Consider the following 22,309-nt stretch of genomic DNA (forward strand, 5'->3'; position numbering starts at 1 on the left):
ATGTAATCTGGTTGTAGATAGATTGGTTTAGGGACCACTCGCCTTGTTTTAACTGAGTTCGAATCAAGTAATCTGCTTTTTCGTTGTTTCACCCCTGAATATGTAGTGCAGAAAGGGATAGTAGATTTTCCTCTGCAAGACTGATAATTTTGGCGGAGGAACTCCTCAGTGATCGAGATCTTGTTCCTCCCTGGTGATTTATATATGCTACTGTCACTTTGTTGTCCGAAAAAATTCGGACATGATGTCCTCGAATGTAAGTTAGAAAAAATAGAAGAGCACGATGCACCGCCCAAAGTTCTTTTTGGTTCGAGGATGCTGATAGTTCCTGAACTGTCCAGTTTCCCTGAGCCACTCGGTTTCCCATGTGAGCCCCCACCCCCTGGGACTCGCATCGGTTGTTATTACCCAAGATATTTTTGGTACCCAAGGGATTCCCTTTGAAAGGTTTTGGTTATTTCCCCACCAGAGAAGGGAATGAATAACTGAGGAATTTAGAATGATGCGACCTTCTAATTTGTTTTTTAGCATTGACTGCCATTCCAGTATATGCCATTGAAGCTCTCTCGTGTGGAATTGTGCGAAAGGTACTGCTGGCAGACATGAAGAGAGAGAGCCCAGTAGCGACCTCGCCCTCCTTAGAGTCATGGAGGGGTTGTGTAGAGTTCGTGCTATCATAGTCAATATATTGTCCTTTTTGGAAACTGGGAGTCGGCATTCTTGAACCTGGGAGTCTAATGTTAGTCCCAGAAACTCCTGAATTTGACCACTAACTTGAGCTAACCCAAGTCCGTCAGAATAGTTATCACTCGGTCCCGCTGTTCCCTGCAACTTTGAGCCGAGTCGCTTGCAATAAGGAAATCGTCCAAGTAAGGGACTATTAATATATTTTGTTCCCTTATGTGGGCCATCATTTCCGCTACTATTTTCGTGAATACTCGCGGAGCAATTGAGATCCCAAACGGGAGGGCTCTGTATTGGAAATTTCTTACTTGTCCCTCTATGGAGACCGCCACCCTGATAAATTTTTGGGATTGTTTGTGGATGGGCACATGGTAATATGCATCGGTTAGGTCTATCACGACCATGTAGCAGTTCGGGAAAAGGATTTTTATGGTAGATTTTATTGTCTCCATTTTGAATTTTTGATTTTTTACATATTTGTTCAGGTTTTTTAGATTAATTATCGTTCGAAAGGAGCCGTCGGGTTTTGGCACTAGAAATAGTGGGGAGTAAAATCCCTTCCCTATTTCTTGAGGTGAGATCTCCTGAATTACAGATTTCTGTAAAGGGGAAATAATTTCCTTTTCTAGTGCGGTTTGCTCTGCCGCTGAAGACCTTGTTCTTTTGGGGGGGGGGGGGGGGGTGTAAAGAGAGAAAATCTATTTTTAGACTGGAGTGAATTAGATTTAAAATCCAGGCGGGAAGGAATGAAGTGAGTCTTCCCCCCACCGTAGGGAAAATGCCATTAAGGCTGTGTGCACACGTAGCATATTTTTCGTGGTTTTTCGCTATAAAAACGCTATAAAACCGCGAAAAAAACGCTTACATTAAGCATCCTATGTAATAGAATGCATTCCGCATTTTTTGTGCACATGCTGCATTTTTTTCCTGAGCGGAATCGCATTCCAGAAAAAAACGCAGCATGTTCATTAAAATTGCGGAATCGCGGCGATTCTGCACCCATAGGAGTGCATTGATCTGCTTACTTCCCGCACGGGGCTGTGCACACCATGCGGGAAGCAAGCAGATCATGTGCGGTTGGTACCCAGGGTGGAGGAGAGGAGACTCTCCTCCACGGACTGGGCACCATATAATTGGTAAAAAAATAAAGAATTAAAATAAAAAATAGTCCTATACTCACCCTCTGATGGCCCCCGAAGTGTTCCCGCCTCTCCGGTGCATGATCTCTCTTCCGTTCCTATAGATGATGTGGTTCAGGACCTGTGATGACGTCACTGTCTTGTGATTGGTCGCGTGACCGCTCATGTGACTCACGCGACCAATCACAAGACAGTGACGTCATCGCAGGCCCTTTCACTGCACTCCAGCTATAGGAACGGACGCCGCTGAGGTCTGCAGGTGAGTATAACCATGTTTTTTATTTTTTTTATTATTTTTAAACATTCGATCTTTTACTATAGATGCTGCATAGGCTGCATCTATAGTAAAAAGTTGGTCACACTTGTCAAACACTATGTTTGACAAGTGTGACCAACCTGTCAGTCAGTTTTCCAAGCGATGCTACAGATCGCTTGGAAAACTCTAGCATTCTGCAAGCTAATTATGCTTGCAAAACGCTAGTTTTCTGCGGGTATATGCATGCTAATTCTGCATGCGATATACCCGCGGCAGGAGGCGCAGAATTGCCGCGGAAATTTCCGCGGCAATTCTGCAACGTGTGAACTTAGCCTTAGAGGGTTTTTTGTCACGGGAGGTGTTGCCAAAAAGGTAACCCCTATCTTTTCTTCTTCCTATTTACTCTGCTCTCTGGGGGGGTCTTCGGCGAAAAAATCTCCGGTTCCGAAAGGACTGTCTGAATGGAGCTGGTCCCAGGTTTGGGAAACCTTTCTTTTTATCCCTGGCTCTCTGAAGGATATCATCCAAGGTCTCCCCAAACAAGAAATTCCCCTCACATGGAATAGAACAATTTTAGTTTCGTCTGGAGATCCTCCGGCCAACTTTTAAGCCATAAAGTTCTTCTGGCTGCGTTGGAGTGGGCAGCGGCCTTGGATGTTAAGCGCACGGAGTCCGCTGAGGAATCCGCTAGGAACGCCGCTGCTGCTCTAATTACAGGGATTGAATCCAGCATCTTATTCCTGGGTGACCCGTCTTTAATCTGTTTTTCTAATTGGTCAATCTACACCATTAAAGATCTGGAGGTGCATGTCGCAGCAACCGCAGGTCTCAAGCTATCCCCAGCCGATTCCCATGCCCCCTTAAGAAAAGTATTGGCTTTTTTGTCTAAAGGGTCTTTAAGGGTACCCATATCCTCAAACGGGAGCGCAAATTTTTTCGAGGCCTTGGCTACCGCGACATCCAATTTAGGTGCCTTGTCCCAGGAAGTAGACACCTCGTCTTCGAAAGGATACTTCCTTTTAAGCGAGGGTACTGAGGAATTTCTCCTATCAGGTTTCTCCCACTCTTTTTTTAATCAGTATTTGGACGTTGGAATTTAGGGGAAATGTTCTCCGCTTTTTCTGCCCCAGACCACCGAACATTATATCTTGAGCCGTTCTATCAGGTCGGGGATCCTCTACCCCCATAGTAGCACTCACTGCTTTTACTAGAGTATCTACCTCCTCCAGTGGGAAGCAGTGATGGCCCGAATCTTCGTCGGAGGAAGATAAAGAGGAATTAAATTTGTTAGAATCCGTGTCCTCAGATGAAGACTGGTCAGAGTGGGAATATACAGTTTCTTTTTTCTTATCTTTCACTTTTTTGAAAGATGTAAGGGCATTCTGAACCTCAGATCTGATTATCGTTTTTAGCTCAGATGCGAAATCGGGGGTCTCTTCACATAATACCCGTTGTATACATGATTTACAAAGCTTTTTGTTCCAGGATACCGGCAAAGCTTTGTTACAGGTGGGGCAGGATTTATTTTTATTTTTCTCCAACCTCTTCTTTCCCGGTTCTGGAGGAGGGCCCGGGTCTGGTAGAGGAAACTCTTGAGGAGGAGAGTTGGTCACTGCAGATCTGCTGCGCTGCGTGGAATGACTGCTGGACCCACTTCTTCTGGTACCCTTCGGGTCTGTCTGCTTCCTACGGTGCTGCTGCTACTCCGGTTCTTGCTCCACGTCGCTGTCCTCCATGTTTCCAGGGAGTTAGTGCACACATGGTTGTTGCACTAACTCCCTATTTGAATCTGGCGCCACCCCCGGCGTTCGGCGTATTTCCGGCTCCTACGTCACGTCCCCCGGGGAGAAAAAGCTACTGTGCATGCGCGCGGAGATGACCCGGAAGTCCTGCCGTGTTTCCGGAGCGGCGGCCATCTTTGTACACCCGGAGTGTGCACTTGTCGGCACAGAAGCTCCGGGTGTCTCAGCGCCCCTTCCTCTCCTGAGAGTGGCGGCGATTCTCCCCCCGCACACCCTGAAGAACCCCTCGGTTCCAGCGATGGCAGCTTCAGGCACCGGACGAGCCGCGGCAGGAGCCTCCTTGCTGCCGGAACCCGACTGTCCAGTCCCGGCCCTTTGAATACGGCGTCTTCTTGTAGGTACCACCGAAAAGAGGTTCCCCGTCAGGGACAGGAAACCAACTAATGCGAGGGAGAGGTACCGCCCTTTTATCTGTAGGTTTCCTGTCCCTGAAGGGCGGATCCCCTCTCTCCATAGTGCTGTCATGGGAGACAGAGAAATGACAGTTTCAATATAAATAATGGTCCATGGTCACAATTTCAGTGCCCATCCAAAGGTCCAGGAAGAACTAACTTTGCATTAGCAGAGTCTGTCATTGTCATGGATCCCAAACCAGCACTGGTTTCTGGATCCCAAACCAGCACTGACTTAGTGACAATAAAGCAGTACACAATTAAAATATACATTTTTAGTGGTGAAAAAAAAATTCATAAATTTGTATTAAAAAAATAAAAAAATTGTTGCTGCAGTTTTCACCGGCAACTTTTTTTTTCATTTTTCTGTCCATATTGCTGTATCAAGGATTGTTTTTGTGAGCGGAGGTCTGTTTATTGATGCGATTATAGGGGACAGATATTTTGATAACTTTGTATGGTATTTTTTAGGGGGGGGTGGGGTGGGAAGAGGTTGATGGTGAGGGGAAACAGGGAGGGTCAAGACGTGTGCTGTTCTGTTTGGCGCTTTACGAACGACTTTAATTGTGATGTTTATTTTTATTAATTTAATTAATTTCTTTATTTTTAATTAGGGGTAAGGAAGATTAGGATAATTTTAATTTTGACAGTTTAAAAATATTAAAAAAAAAAAAAACACACACCCAACTTTTTATTTTCAAATTATTTTTTAGTAACCCATTATCGTTTCATTGCTTATACAATATACAGCAATTACACAGTACTGCAGTGTAGATGAAAATCACTGTTCTCTTACAGAACTGTCTGACATTTAATATGTTGCTTTTGGAGATTGTTGGTGGCATTTAAGTGGTTAAACTACAGTGATTCGCGAAAACGCTGGTTGCTGTAGCTACAGGCAGATGCCAGCTACATAACAGAGTCGGTGTCTGTTTGGTGTGATGCATGCTCAGCTCCTGAGAGTGATCATACATACCAAAAATGACAATGTCATTCATTGGTCGTTATCAAGTTAAAAATTAGTTGCAACGACCAAAAATATATTAACGCTTGATCAGTCCAACCACCTGGACCTCTACTCAACACGCGGGAAAAAAAAAAAAAAAGAAGCTTTGGTCAGCTTCATTCAGTGGCCATACTAGGCAACGATCAAGTGTCTATTAAATCCATTCTAGCAAACGCCAGACCCCTTCATTGTGATATGAGTGCGGGTCCAACCGCTACTGTCCATCGATGTGGGTTCACACCGAAAATCTTAGGCTATGTGCACACGTTCAGGATTTCTTGCAGAAATTTCCTGAGCAAAAACGGACATTTTCTGCAAGAAATCCGCATGCGTTTTTTTTTTTTTGCGCGTTTTAATCTGCAGATACCGACTGGTTCGGCTGACAGTCTAATGTGTATTGAAAACCTGTACAATTGTTGGCGGAAATACCGATCAGGCACTTTAGATTTCGGACTGAATCGTAGTGTGTCCTGGGGATAATCCACTGGCAGATACGTTTAGCGACAGCTCTCAGAGGACACGGGTGCGCTATGCCGAATAGGTGTCCCTGCGTATGGTAATGCCGGCTTAGAGGGCTGCCAGCTGGACGATTGGAAGACAGCCATTTAATGTGTAAGGCAAGCTTTAGTCTTTATTTTGTCTATGTTTGTCTAAAGTACATAGTGTAATTTTTTTGCATTTCTGCAAACATCTAAAAAGAGTAAAAGCACAGTGTGGATTTTAATGTAGATAGCATGTCTTTCCTTTACTGAACAAAGCGGCCCCTTTGCTCTGATGATTGGTAGAGATCTGAGCAGTTGGACCGCAACCAGCCACACATTGCATATTTTAGTCATATTAAAAGGTCATGCGGGCCCTTGAGGGTATGTGCCCACAATCCGGAATATGGACATTCTAGGTTACAAGCACAGTGGATGCGATTTCTATAAATCTCATGCCCGCTGTGCTTCTATGTAATGCGGTATAAACTCACCCGCGGTGCGGGTTTACGAGCCGCAGCATGTCAGTTATTTGCAACGGAGACAGCAGTCTTGGCTGCATAGTCTCACCCGTAGCCATTTATTACATGCAGTAAATCCACAGGGCTCAATGAACACAAGCAGAATTACTTGCGTCATTAGAACGTAGCGTTTTGGATGCAGCGAAAATACGCCACTATATCCTGATCGTGGGCACATAGCCTAAAGGGGAAACATTTTAAACAGTATGGATTCAGATTGATATAGTAGCATTTAAAAACAAAAGATGATACAATAAGTACATATGTTATATAAAAAAGACACACAGGTCAGTCAACTCACCCAGAATTTTACTAAGAAAAATGCATTTTGCGGCCCTTTCCCAAAGAGTTCCTTTAAGCCCCCTTTTTTTTCTGGAAATTTGTCATAAATTTGGCGGATGTCTACGGGTTCAAGCAGAGGGTCACTGTACGAGTGATTGGCTTGTCCAATGTGCACAAAGAGGTGTTTGTTGTACTGCAAGAGATAAGAGGATTTGTCAGAAGACAGAACACTTCAGCAGCATTTATTACAGAAGACAACATTCCCGCAGCATCCCGCTACACCCGATCTCACTGTTAAAAAACACACAAACAAACTGCACAGAACTGCTAGAAGTAATAGAACAACACTATAACACTTAAGAGTCCTGAATGATGTGTTCTGTTACACTAGACAGATTTGCCATACAGGATTCTGACTATATTGCAGTCACTCCGATTTCCCTGAATTTAACAGGTTTTTGATAACCGCTTTTTAAAAGGTTTGTCTGGCACAGTTTACTTCCACATCAGTATGTGGAGTCAGATACCTACCTGAATGGGAGTATGATCGACAGGTATGTACTGGTCCCTTTCCATCTGACAATCGTACCCTCTTCCATGAGGATATGTGATATCATCAATGTTGGTCATCTTCCTATATATTGCAAGCGGTGCCAGACAAATCCTTTAACAGGCATTATTGTAATGTTATTTTAGAGAAGATTTCTCTATAACAACCGAATTGTAGACTATCAGAGCGTCTCCCAAGATCATCACTTAAAGGGAACCTGTCATCCCCAAAATCGAAGGTGAGCTAAGGCCACCGGCATCAGGGGCTTATCTGCAGCATTCTGTAATGCTGTAGATAAGACCCCGATGTAACCTGAAAGATTAGAAAAAGAGGTTAGATTATACTCACCTGGGCGGGCGGTCCGATCCGATGGGCATCGCGGTCCGGTATTGGGCCTCTCATCTTCTTACCATGACGTCCTCTTCTTGTCTTCACACTGCGCCCTGTTGAGGGCAGAGCAAAGTACTGCAGTGCGCAGGCAACCGGAAAGGTCAGAGGCCCGGCGCCTGCGCACTGCAGTACTTTGCTCTGTCCTCAACAGGGAGCAGCGTGAAGACAAGAAGAGGACGTCATGGTAAGAAGATGGGAGGCCCCGGACCGGCCCGCAGCGGGACTGCCCCTGGGTGAGTATAATCTAACCTCTTTTTCTTATCTTTTAGGATACACGGGGGGCTTATCTACAGCATTACAGAATGCTGTAGATAAGCCCCTGATGCCGGTGGCCTTAGCTCACCTTTGATTTTGGGGGTGACCGGTTCCCTTTAAGTGGCAAATAACAGTGAATATAGTCCATATTACTGAAAGGCCACACTCAGACCCTGTGTGACATTCACAATACGCTTAATATATCATCTCCACTACACACAGATCCATCCTGAAGTGGTGCCCTGTGGACAATTCCCAGGAATCCAGTACAAATCCTTGTCGTTTATGGATTAGCTACAGCATGGAGCAGATTTAGGTGCATGACAAACCCTAAATAAGACATTTTCACAGCTCCTCCTCCATCTGCTGCTTCAGTTATATAGTAAAAATCAATTGGACGTGCTTAATATGATCTTTCACCAGGAAATCTACAGTTTCTCTGTGGATACCAAACCTTAAGCTCACAACAGCATAGGTCGCTGTATGAGAAGACTCTTCGTTACAGTTATTTTAGTAAAAAAAAAATAAATGCTCAATTCATTCCAGACTAGACGTTTAGTCCCTTAAAGGGATTGTCCATTACTAAAAGTCAGAAATTTAATTAATGGACCCAGGGTGGTCAAAAATAAACAAAAAGGAGATTAACCCCTTCATGACCCAGCCTATTTTGACCTTAATGACCTGGCCATTTTTTGCAATTCTGACCAGTGTCCCTTTATGAGGTAATAACTCAGGAACGCTTCAACGGATCCTAGCGGTTCTGAGATTGTTTTTCTGTGACATATTGGGCTTCATGTTAGTGGTAAATTTAGGTCGATCATTTCTGCGTTTATTTGTGAAAAAAAACGGAAATTTGGCGAAAATTTTGAAACTTTCGCAATTTTCACATTTTGAATTTTTATTCTGTTAAACCAGAGTTATGTGACACAAAATAGTTAATAAATAACATTTCCCACATGTCTACTTTACTTCAGCACAATTTTGGAAACAAAATTTTTTTTTGCTAGGAAGTTATAAGGGTTAAAATTTGACCAGTGATTTCTCATTTTTACAACAAAATTTACAAAACCTTTTTTTTAGGGACCGCCTCACATTTGAAGTCAGTTTGAGGGGTCTATATGGCTGAAAATACCCAAAAGTGACACCATTCTAAAAACTGCACCCCTCAAGGTGCTCAAAACCACATTCAAGAAGTTTATTAACCCTTCAGGTGTTTCACAGCAGCAGAAGCAACACGGAAGGAAAAAAATTAACATTTTACTTTTTAGTCACAAAAATGATCTTTCAGCAACAATTTTTTATTTTCCCAAGGGTAAAAGGAGAAACTGGACCACGAACGTTGTCCAATTTGTCCTGAGTACGCTGATACCTCATATGTGGGGGTAAACCACTGTTTGGGCGCATGGCAGGGCTTGGAAGGGAAGGAGCGTCATTTGACTTTTTGAATGAAAAATTGGCTTCAATCTTTAGCGGACACCATGTCGTGTTTGGAGAGCCCCTGTGTGCCTAAACATTGGAGCTCCCCCACAAGGACCCAATTTTGGAAACTAGACGCCCCAAGGAACTTCTCTAGATGCATAGTGAGCACTTTAAACCCCCAGGTGCTTCACAAATTGATCCGTAAAAATTAAAAAGTACTTTTTTTTTCACAAAAAATTTCTTTTAGCCTCAATTTTTTCATTTTCACTTGGGCAACAGGATAAAATGGATCCTAAAATTTGTTGGGCAATTTCTCCTGAGTACGCCGATACCTCACATGTGGGGGTAAACCACTGTTTGGGAGCACGGCAAGGCTCGGAAGGGAAGGCGCGCCATTTGACTTTTTGAATGGAAAATTAGCTCCAATCGTTAGCGGACACCATGTCGCGTTTGGAGAGAGCCCCTGTGTGCCTAAACATTGGAGCTCCCCCACAAGTGACCCCATTTTGGAAACTAGACTGCCCAAGGAACTTCTCTAGATGCATAGTGAGCACTTTGAACCCCCAAGTGCTTCACAGAAGTTTATAACGCAGAGACATGAAAATAAAAAATAATTTTTATTTTCTCAAAAATGATTTTTTTAGCCCACGATTTTTTATTTTCCCAAGGGTAACAGGAGAAATTTGACCCCAAAAGTTGTTGTCCAGTTTCTCCTGAGTACGCTGATATCCCATATGTGGGGGTAAACCACTGTTTGGGCACACGTCGGGACTCGGAAGGGAGAGAGCACCATTTGACTTTTTCAACGCAAGATTGGCTGGAATTAATGGTGGCGCCATGTCGCGTTTGGAGAGCCCCTGATGTGCCTAAACAGTGGAAACCCCTCAATTCTAACTCCAACACTAACCCCAACACACCCCTAACCACAACCCTAACCCCAACACACCCCTAACCCTAGTCTTAACCCTAATTCCAATCCTAACCCTAAGGCTATGTGGCCATGTTGCGAATTTGTGTGCGGGTTTTTCGCACCGTTTTTGAAAAATCTGCAGGTAAAACGCACTGCGCTTTACCTGCGGATTTACCGCGGATTTCCAGTGTTTTTTGTGTGGATTTCACCTGTGGATTCCTATTATGGAGCAGGTGTAAAACGCTGCGGAATCCGCACAAAGAATTGACATGCTGCGGAAAATACAACGCAGCGTTTCCGCACTGTATTTTCCGCACCATGAGCACAACGGATTTGGATTTCCATAGGTTTACGTGGTACTGTAAACGTGATGGAAAACTGCTACGAATCCGCAGCGACCAATCCGCTGTGGATCCGCAGCCAAATCCGCACCGTGTGCACATAGCCTAATTCTAACCCTAGCCCTCAGTGCAACCCTAGCCCTCAGTGCAACCCTAGCCCTCAGTGCAACCCTAGCCCTCAGTGCAACCCTAGCCCTCAGTGCAACCCTAGCCCTCAGTGCAACCCTAGCCCTCAGTGCAACCCTAGCCCTCAGTGCAACCCTAGCCCTCAGTGCAACCCTAGCCCTCAGTGCAACCCTAGCCCTCAGTGCAACCCTAGCCCTCAGTGCAACCCTAGCCCTCAGTGCAACCCTAGCCCTCAGTGCAACCCTAGCCCTCAGTGCAACCCTAGCCCTCAGTGCAACCCTAGCCCTCAGTGCAACCCTAGCCCTCAGTGCAACCCTAGCCCCAAGTGCAACCCTAACCCCAAGTGCAACCCTAACCCCAAGTGCAACCCTAACCCCAAGTGCAACCCTAACCCCAAGTGCAACCCTAACCCTAAGTGCAACCCTAACCCTACCCCTAATGGAAAAACAAAAATAAATATAATTTCTGTATTTTATTATTGTCCCTACCTATGGGGCTGTTAAAGGGGGGGGGGTATTTACTATTTTTTTTATTTTGATTGCTGTGATAGGTTCTATCACAGCGATCAAAATGTACCTGGAAAGAATCTGCCGGCCGATTCGGATTCATTTTGGAAGATGGCGGCGCCCACATCGGAGCTCGGAAAGTATGGGGGGGGTGCGATTGGAGCACAGGGGGGGGGGATCGGAGCACTGGGGGAGCAGACAGGAGGACAGGGGAGCGGACAGGAGGAAGGAGGGGAGCATGGGACATGACAGGACGGAGAGGAGGAGATCGGTGGCGGTGGGGGGCAGATCGGGGTCTCCAGCCGTGGTAGATGCTATTGCAGCATCGGCCATGGCTGGATTGTAATATTTCACCAATTTTCATAGGTGAAATATTACAGATTGCTCCGATTGGCTGTTTCACCTTCAACAGCCAATCAGAGCGATCGTAGCCACGGAGGGGCGAAGCCACCCCCCCTGGGCTGAAGTACCACTCCCCCTGTCCCTGTAGGTCGGGTGAAATTGGAGTTAACTCTTTCACCCAACCTGCAGGGACGCGATCATTCTGTGACACAGCATATGCGTCACAGGTCAGATTGGCACCGACTTTCATGACGCATACGCTGTGTCACAGGTCGGGAAAGGGTTAAAATTACTAGAATGGCGCAGCTCCCTCGCACAGCTGTCAGCATCCTTTGCCAATTTGATGACTTTTTTTTTTTCCAGAAAGGGCTAAGGTCTATGCAGATTGGCTTCAGCGGCCATCTGCAATGCTGCAGTTTCGGTACAAAACTTTTTTTTTTTTTTTCCTTTCAAATCGTTGACTACCTTATGGCCTCTGAGACGTCCGTGATTTTTTTCAAGTACCTAAAAATATGGACAAATTTCATCAGCGTTTCTTCAGTGTTTAGTCAGTGTGGCAGCATTTACAATCAGTGTCAGCTATTTTCACATACAGAAAAAATAAAAATGCAAATCATCTCCTATACCTTTGCAATGTCAAACATGGACAGCACACAGATTGCTCACTATTGCCATCTGCGTGATTTTCACAGAGCCATAGACATGTCTCCATGATATTTTTTGCAGAACACATGGTCCGCAAAACATGGCCATGTGAACAGCTCCAAGGATTCTGTGAGAAACACAGAAAGCGAACATAACTCACGGACTTCTGCACGAGGCCTTAGTATATTAAAAAAAATGGTCTTTATATGGGGTTGTCCACTACTTTTAACCCCTTAACGACCGCCGATATGCCTTTTAACGGCGGCAGTTAAGGGTACTTAAACCACAGCACCGTTAATTAACGGTGCTGTGGAAAATTTCTCTGGGGTCTCGGTTACCGGGGGTAGCCGAGACCCCAGAGAACATGATTCGGGGTTTTTTTTTTTACCGACCCCCGGGTTGCAATCGCCGGTAATTAACCGTTTACCGGCGGTCGCAAAAAACCCCAAAAAAACTAGATTTCCTATTTAATTTCTCTGTCCTCCGATGTGATTGCACATCAGAGGACAGAGAAAGGGGGCCCCCAATCGCCCCCCCGATACTCACCTGTCTCCCCCGGTGCTCCTCGTGGCTCCCGATGGGCGCTGCCATCTTGTTCCGGCCAAAAAATGGCAGGCGCATGCGCAGTGCGCCCGCCAGCCGGCACCCGGAAGATTTTTGGGGTCTCAGCTGCCGGGGGTAGCCGAGACCCCAAAGAACATGATCGAGGTCGGTTTTTACCGACCCCTGTTTTGCGATTGCCAGTAATTAACTGTTTACCGGCGACCGCAAAAAAAAAAAAAAAAAGCCATGTGTAATTCTCTGTCCTCTGATGTGATCGCACATCAGAGGACAGAGAAATAGGGGGATTCGGGGACCCTGTTATACTTACCGGTGTCCCTGGGTCCTTTTGTGTCCCCTCCTGGCCGCCGGCTTCTTCCTTCGGTAAGAAAATGGCAAGCGCATGCGCAGTGCGCCCGCCATGATCTGCCGGCCGGTAGAGGAGTTGGGGCTAAATTTAGGGTTAGGGTTGGGGCTAAATTTAGGGTTAGGGTTGGGGCTAAAGTTAGGACTAGGGTTGCGGCTAAAGTTAGGGTTTGGATTAGGGTTACGTTTGGGATTAGGGTTAGGTTTGGGATTAGGGTTAAGGTTAGGGTTGGGATTAGGGGTATATTGGGATTAGGGTTAGGTTTGAGGTTAGGGTTGAGATTAGGTTTAGGGGTGTGTTGGATTTAGGGTTCTGATTAGGGTTAAAGTAGTTGTTTTGGGGTTAGGGTTGTGATTATCGTTAGGGTTGAGATTAGGATTATGGATCAGGTTGGGATTAGGGTTAGGGGTGTGTTGGGGTTAGGGTTGGAGTTAGAATTGGTGGGTTTCCACTGTTAAAGTACATCAGGGGGTATCTAAACGCCGCAGCCAATTTTGCGCTCAAAAAGTCAAATGGTGCTCCCTCACTTCTGAGCTCTGCCGTGCGCCCAAACAGTGGTTTACCCCCACATATGGGGCATCAGCGTACTCGGGATGACTTGGATAACAACTTTTGGGGTCCAATTTCTCCTGTTACCCTTGTGAAAATAAAAACTTGGGGGCTAAAAAAAAATCTTTTTTTGTGGAAAAAAATATTTTTTATTTTCACGAATCTGCATTCTAAACTTCTGTGAAGCACTTGGGCATTCAAAGTTCTCACCACACATCTAGGTAAGTTCCTTGGGGTGTCTAGTTTCCAAAATGGGGTCACCTGTGGGGGGGTTCTACTGTTTAGGTACATCAGGGGCTCTGCAAACGCAACATAACGCCCGCAGACCATTCTATCAAAGTCTGCATTCTAAAACGGCGCTCCTTCCCTTCCGAGCCCCGATGGGTGCCCAAACAGTACACACACACACACACACACACACACACACACACACACACACACACACACACACACACACACACACACACATATGGGGTATCAGCGTACTCAGGACAAACTGGTCAACAGATTTTGGGGTCCAATGTCTCCTGTTACCCTTGAGAAAATAAAAAATTGCAGGCTAAAAAATAATTTTTGAGGGGGAAAAAAAAGGATTTTTTATTTTCACGGCTCTACGTTATAAATTTCTGTTAAGCACTTGGGGGTTTAAAGTGCTCACTACACATCTAGTTAAGTACCTTAAGGGGTCTAGTTTCCAAAATGGTGTCACTTGTGGAGCGTTTCCACTGTTTAGGCACATCAGGGGCACTCTAAACGTGACATGGCATCCGATCTCAATTCCAGCCAATTCTGCATTGAAAAAGTCAAACGGCACTCCTTCTCTTCCAAGCTCTGCGGTGCGCCCAAACAGTGGTTTACACCCACATAATGGGTATCGACGTACTCAGGAGAAATTGCACAACAAAATTTATGGTTAAATTTCTGTTTTTACACTTGTGAAAAAAAAAAAAAATGGTTCTAAAGTAAAATGTTTGCAAAAAAAGTTAAATGTTCATTTTTTCCTTCCACATTGTTTCAGTTCCTGTGAAGCACGTAAAGGGTTAATAAACTTCTTGAATGTTGTTTTGAGCACCTTGAGGGGTGCAGTTTTTAGAATGGTGTCACACTTTGTTATTTTCTATCATATAGACCCCTCAAAATGACTTCAAATGTGATGTGGTCCCTAAAAAAAATGGTGTAAAAATGAGAAATTGCTGGTCAACTTTTAACCCTTAGAACTCCCTAACAAAAAAAAATTTTGTTTCCAAAATTGTGCTGATGTAAAGTAGACATGTGGGAAATGTTATTCATTAACTATTTTTAGTGACATATCTCTCTGACTTAAGGGCATAAAAATACCAAGTTTGAAAATTGCAAAATTTTAAAAATTTTCGCCATATTTCCATTTTTTTCATAAATAATCACAAGTAATATCGAAGAAATGTTACCACTAACATGAAGTACAATATGTCACTTAAAATACAATCTCAGAATCATCAGGATCTGTTAAAGCGTTCCAGAGTTATAACCTCAAAGTGACAGTGGTCAGAATTGTAAAAATTGGCTCGGTCATTAAGTACCAAATTGGCTCTGTCACTAAGGGGTTAAGACATTTTTGAGCACACGCAAGACCAGCATGATGAATATCAGTGCAGAACAGAATATATCTGATCGTGAAAAACATCTCCAATTATGTTGCTACTAATTACATAGTAGTCTAGGCTAAGTTTAAGTCAAATCTCATTCTTCAAAACCTTTTCATAGTAGCAAGGCATTGGAAATTTGGCAGCACTAAGATGCAGCTTAGATGGTATCAGTGCTGTGAGGGTTTTTTTTTTTCCCACTAACCCATGTGAATATCATTAAATAATTAATAATGCCCATCTTCCGAGTATTGCTAATGCTGCACAATTTTGGTTTACATGTATATTCTGTTTCAGCAGAGTAAAATGAGTGTTGGAGCTTCAAGTACAGAGTCCATGGCAGGGGGCACTGCTGGATGACAGTGAAATATGGAAAAGTCTGTTGACAGCAGGCTTAAGTAATGCTCAATGTCAGTCAGCAGCAGCAGAGTCAAGTAAGACAATATGTGTCCCCGTGGGTGAAAAACTTTCACCCCTCAGAACCAAAACATACATGTAATAATGTGATGAAAACAATACAGCACATTAATTTCCATGTGTGAAAATTTGAGCAGAAACCCTATTCACATGCATGAGATGCATAGTGATTGGATTTGATGGGGATTTCGACATGAAATCTGTGTTAAAGTCTGTCAAATCCAATAAGTGTGAATGGATGCTAAAGGTTGCATTTACCAGGGATGGATTCACTTGCGCTTTCACCCGTAGATTAACGCATCAAAAATCCGCAGCACACTACAGTATCAGGCATGTGGATAGGATTTTACAATTCGCTTCCAAATGCAGCAAATAATCTCTGCACAGAAAAACAATGATCATATTTGCAGTATTCGCATCTTGTTGTGGAAATGCTCTGGATCGCTTTTAATGGAAAGACGGCAAAATTGAAATCACTGCAGATTTTGCTTGGAATGTGACAAAGTCCATAGCAGAAAATTTCTGGTCTATGTGGGCCTTATATCTGGGTTAGGCTTTATGGGTATATGAAATTATTAACTTGATTTAAAAAAAAAAAAAAAAAAAAAAAAAAAAAAAGGACCATAATGATTCTTTTAATGCCGGAGATCCCCAGATGCAACTAGACTATGCTCAAGAAAGAAATCAGACAAGCGCTCTGCCCACCGAGCCATGAAGGAGTTCAATAAATCTATGATTCCAGGATGAGACACAACAGATCTGTGACCCTGACAGGCAAGGCAAGTATAGGAGTGTCAGATATCCCGGCCGTGCATGTGACTAATCCCAACTCTCTCAAAATAGCTGAGCATGAGTCCAGGTCATTTAAAATAGTTGTTATAAAAAGGCAGACTTGTCCTACTATGGCCCTCTGGGGGTCCGCAGCCACTGTCTGAAGGAGTACTGACAGCTCACTTTACATGATGGCTGAGAACCAGGATTACTGTGCAAAGGACAGCAACACAAGGTGGCAGCCATTGGGTTAAAACTGGCACGTCCACCGATCAATGAAGAAAATAAAATGACATTACTGCTTTTGAAGTAAAATAAGAAATACTGTTATTTTAAAAGGGATTGTTCTACGTCAGACCAGCCATACATGTCAGATAGATGTGGGTCTCATCACCAGGACCCACCTCTATCAGACATATCCTGTAGATCATCTGACATACTCCTTTAAGTGTGAACTAAGCCCAGTGTTCTATAAACGTTGCAAATAACCTACAAAGGCACGTCAAACCTTCAAGGACACTGAGCTATGAGACAACCCGCATCTCAGCAATGTCAGAGGCCTCTGAGATACTATTGCTGATGATATAGAACCTAATGATTTTGGCAGACTATCATTTATTGGAAAAGGTGGGGTCACAACTTTTCTGACAGCAAGTCAGGCATATTAGATTTAACATTCTTGATCTTTTGTCTCTGCAGGAGATAAACTGCTTCCAAAGGGGGTCTGGATGCAGCTGGTTCCCCTATCACTATTGAAAATCCATGCGCACAGACTTGGCCGACAGCTATTTTTGTTTAAGAAGTTTTTTATTGAAGGATGCAATATTCATGTTCACAAATTATGCAATACAGTGATCCATGTATTAGTGTACAAATCTGCGCCTCATGGGCATCATATAATTGAAACATGTGCAATTACAATCAGGGTCCATGAGATCAGTAAACTCAACAGTATCACACATTCAAAAAGGAAATGACCTTCATTTTTAACTTATTTTGTTTCTTTTTTGAACAGCAAAATAAAGATTATAAAACAAACAATAACTTTTCATTATTGAAACCATATCAACCTACTGGTAACAGTTATTTAGTGTATTGTCACTTCCGTCACACCCTATCATATCTATTAGATCGAATCGGGGGATCTCCTGCCACCATCCTAGTGATATACCATGGGGACTGTTCAAAACAAGCTATAAGATGAGTTCTCATCTCTTCAGAGAACATATCGATGAAACTCTCCCAAGTATCAAAAAAACGGGGCACCATGCGATCTTCCCCCAACTGTGCCTCTATCCATTCCATACGGAACACATGTTTTAGTTTATTTAAAAACATTGTCAGCGTCGGAGGTTCCGCTGTGATCCATTGTTGTAATATAGATTTTTTCCCTACCATGGACACTATAGATGTCAGACGTTTGGCCCCTCTTGTAATTCTTGATACCTCCCCAGGCCATATTCCCAATATCGCCCACTCTGCCGTGAAGGGTATATAATTCAAGAGTTGGTCTAGACAAAAGCTTGTTACCTCCCTCCAAAACCCCATAATTGCCGGGCAATCCCAAAATTGGTGGTAAAGGTCTGCCTCAGGAGCTGCACACTTCAGACAATTAGCCGATTGAGATAGGCCCATGAGAAACGAACGATGTGGGGATACATATGTGCCATGGTACAATCTAAGCAACATTTCCCTATAAGAAGAGGCCGGTAAAGCCTTCCAAGCATAAAACATTGCCTTAAGGATATGTTCTGGGGTTAAGGCTGGGAAACGAGCGAGCCATCTTGGAAGGCCTGCTTTTCGTTTAGTGTAGTCCATCTCCTCTCTCAAAAAGAGATAGAATCTGGAAGTAGAGTGGAATAGTGAAGACCTATTTCGTAACATGGTGTCAAATGGGTTTTCCCAATCTATATCCGATAACCGCTCTCCCACCCTTGTAGCATAGACCTCCAAGATTGCACAATTCGCGAGACACCCCATTGTCAAGGGAAGGTATCTCCGAGTGAATGTCCATGAGTGTGGTCTGCGTGTCGAAGAGTCCAATATGCAGCCCACTGTCACAGCCCGATACCTAGCGCCTAAGCCCTCCATCCCCAGTCTCAACCCGACATCTCGATTCCCAAATATTGGTAAAAAAAGTGAAGAATGTGCATTAAGAGAAAATCTATGGCGTAACTTATGCCATACCTTCCACATCACCATTAACAAAGGATTATCCGTCACTGAGGAAGGTAACAGTTCTTTATGTGTATGTAGGAGATATAATAAGTTGGTATGGGGTATCAGATTCTGGTCTACTTGGGTGTTAGTGAATATGGAAGTATCATGAATCCAGTCTTTAAGATAGCGAAGCAGCGCTGCCAGGTTGTAATTTTCTAAATTTGGAAAGTTGATGCCTCCATTCGATGGGCGCTGTTCCAATATGGCCATGCTGATAGCATGATGCTTCTTTCCCCAGATGAAAGTGCGGAACATACCATTTATTACCCGCAATTCACTAGGGGAAAGCAATACTGGAAGGGATTGTATAAAATATAATATCTGTGGGATAGCAATCATTTTTAACAAATATGCCCGACCCAAATATGAAAGGGTTAAATGTTGCCATCCTTCTAGTTCCTTTTTAATTTTTTGCATAAGAGGAAAAAGATTACTTCTCTGGAGATCATGAGGGTTTTTAGTTATATGTACCCCCAAGTAGGGCAATGCCTCTTTGCACCATTCAAAGGTATACAGCCCCGCCCATGGTGGTTTGCGCGAAGCGCGTAGGTTAAGTGCCTTGGATTTAGTTGGATTAATAGAGTATCCAGACATGGCCCCCAGTTTATCCATAAGGGCTATAATTTCAGGGAGGGCCTCCTCGGGGTTGGCAATATAGAGCAAGATGTCATCTGCAAATGCTGTGAGCTTCAGGCCAAGTCTCCCTACCCGTATCCCTCTAAACAATGGCAGGGCCTCTAAAGCACGTATAAGAGGATCAAGGGCAAGGTTAAATAGAATGGGGGAAAGTGGGCAGCCCTGACGAGTGCCTCTGGTCAACTCCACCCCCTCTGTTAGTTGTTGATTAACTATAATTTTGGACTTAGGTGAATTATATAATAGTCTGATCAATGCCGCAAATCTCTCACCGAATCCCTGTCTCTCTAGCACCGCATGTATCCAATGCCACTCTACACTATCAAACGCAGCCTCCGCGTCCAGAGTAAGCAAGATGTTAGAAGAGTTCTTGTTTCTAGCTGACACTATGGTGGCCGCAATTGCCGTGCGGACAGCAATGGTCGAGTGTCTATCTCGGGTGAAACCATATTGGTTCGGTGATAGAATCTCAGGGAGAAACATCTGTATTCTGTTAGCCATAATCTTTGCCAGCAGTTTATAATCCAGATTTAACAAGGATATGGGTCTGTATGATGTTATCTGTGTTGGGCTTCTACCCGGTTTTAAAATTAGGGAAGTTAATGCAGAGTTAAAAGAGGTTGGGGATGCGCCCCCCTCCAAATAATAGTTGAGTAGGTCCTTGAGGAGGGGATCTATATCAGGAGAGAGCAATTTATAATATTCTACAGGTAAACCATCCGGTCCTGGTGATTTATAATTTGCCATTGTTTTAATAGCGGAGCGTATCTCTGTTAGTGTGATAGGCATCTCAAGGGTTGTGCGCTGGGAGTCTGTCAACATGGCCGACAGCTATTTTAATTGTATGCCCAACTATAGTCATATGCTACGGGACCTGTACGCCCTACCTTTCCCCAGCTAGTGCAGAGGTAAACTTTCCTGGCTAAGGAAAAAAACACTACATTCTATGCAAGCATTTAAAGAGGATTTGTAAAATGCATCTAAAAATAGGACAATTATTAAAAGAAATAATACCAACTCATGAACGGGAGGAGGCGGTTTTCAGATTTTAGGCAAATCTTAAAAGTAGGACTAACTTGCAGATGACTCAGTCTCTTTAAAAATGGTGAAGAAAGACGGCCTTTTTGAAAGATACATTTTTAGCGCTATATGGTTTTTCTAGACTGGAAGACAGGAAACATGGTAGGCTGCATAAGAGATTGTACCCTTTAAAATGGAAGTCCAGGACTTCTTGATGACCTATCTTTGCATTGGTCATCAAAATTAGTCAGACTGTTGGAGGTCTGACAACTGGCACACTCACCGACAAACTGCAGCTCACGCTGTAAATGAAGAAAAACAGAGCTGCAGTACCCAAAATGGCCACTACACAGAGTATGTACTGTATCTGTGCTCTTTTGGCTCTGTACATTGTGTAATGTCAGTTTTGGGTGCTGCGGCTTAGTTCCTATTTACATCAAAATGAACTGAGGTGCAATACCCACAGCCAGCTATAACAGTGTCTGGAGCCATGCTGTTCTGGCTCTGTACTCTGAAGCTCCTGTTGCATCTGACTGTGCACTATCAGCTGATCTGACATAAGGGAAGAGTGAGACCGCCGTATAACTCTCACGAGGATCACAACGCAATGCCTGGACTGGCCATCATGTCTCCAGAGATCAACTGCTGCATAGAAATACATGCAGTCACACTCTGGGCAGGAGCGAGGAAGGCCAGTCCAAGCATTGCGTTGCAATCCTCATCAGACTTATATGGCAATCTGATTCTTCCCTAAGGATAGGTTATATATTTACAAGTCCAGGACAATTCCTTTAACCCTTTAGCGTGATCATGTTCTCTGTGGTCTCGGCTACCGGAGACCCCAGAGAACATGATCAGGGCCGGATTTTCTGGTGTCCGATCACGTGATCACCATTGTTCAATGAATAACTGATCACAAGAAAAAAAAAAAAAAAAAAGTGTGGTGGTTGTTTCAATGATTTGTCTCTCTTCGACATAATATACCACATGTCAGAGGAGAGAGAAATGATGCCCCCCTCCCCAAGACCACCCGGTACCTCTGCCATCCCTCGGTCTCTCCTGATCAATCCCCCGCCCAGCGTAATCTTCTTGGGAAAAAAACGTCGGGCGCATGCGCAGTGCACCTGTAGGTATCTGCCGGCCGATGCCTGGCAACAAAAGGACATTTTTCCTATTGGTTACTTTTGACCACTGTGATAGACCCAATCACAGATCAAAATAAAAAAAACAAAACTGTAAATCAAACCCTCCTTTGCCACCCCCTTAGTTAGATAAGAGTGATAAAATATTTTTTTTCTCCTTTCTTTGCAGTTGGGCTTAGGTCTATGTTGGAGTTAGGCCTATGTTAGGGTTAGAATTGTTTTTTTCAAAAATGGAAAAAAAAATTACAATGTGATGGCCAGTTTTGAGCGCAAGTGCTCGCTACTTGAGTTTGCATCGGGTGCTCTGGTATGCAGGGAGTATCGGGGGATCACTGCATGTTTGTTTTTTTTTTATATCTAGCAGCTACAAAACATGCGGAGCAGGCAACTGCGATATTTGGTGCCTAGCAGAGCACCCGATGGAAACTGGAGCGGCAAGCACTTGCGCTCAACACTAATGACGACATATTCAGTATGATAACCTAATGTTATCAAATTCTGTGGCGTACCTGTGTTAACACTGCTCACTATACCCCAGGATAAAATCCATGAGGGGTGTGACTTCCAAAATGGAGTCACTTGTGGGGGGTTTCCACTGTTTAGGCACATCAGGGGCTCTCCAAACACAACATGGCGTCCCCTAAATATTCCAGCAAATTTTACATTGAAAAAGTCAAATGGCGCTTCTTCCCTTCCGAGCCCTGCTGTGCAAATAGTAGATTTCCCCCACAAATAATGTATAGGTGTATTCAGGAGAAATTGCACAACAAATTTTGAGGTCCATTTTCTCCTCTAACCCTTGTGAAAATAAAGTTTGGGTCTAAATTAAATTTTTTGTGAAAAAATTAAATGTTCATTTTTCCTTCCACATTGTTTCAGTTCCTGTGAAGCACCTGAACGGTTAATAAACTTCTTGAATGTGGTTTTGAGCACCTTGAAGAGTGTAATTTTTAGAATGGTGTCAGTTTTGTTTTTTTTCT

General features: G+C 43.8%; 1 protein-coding gene across 5 annotated transcripts in view; it reads right to left on the reverse strand.

The window, feature by feature from the left end:
- The window catches only part of TEAD1 (TEA domain transcription factor 1), a 345,319-nt gene that overhangs the window by 19,754 nt on the left and 303,256 nt on the right, over nucleotides 1-22,309 (reverse strand). For all 5 annotated transcript variants that reach the window (XM_077287236.1, XM_077287235.1, XM_077287239.1 and 2 more), the window contains one exon: nucleotides 6,581-6,754. In XM_077287236.1, the coding sequence (XP_077143351.1) occupies nucleotides 6,581-6,754 (174 nt within the window). The remainder of the gene's footprint in view (nucleotides 1-6,580; nucleotides 6,755-22,309) is intronic.

This window comes from Ranitomeya variabilis, chromosome 2 (assembly GCF_051348905.1).
Source record: "Ranitomeya variabilis isolate aRanVar5 chromosome 2, aRanVar5.hap1, whole genome shotgun sequence".
Taxonomy (NCBI): Eukaryota; Metazoa; Chordata; class Amphibia; order Anura; family Dendrobatidae; genus Ranitomeya; species Ranitomeya variabilis.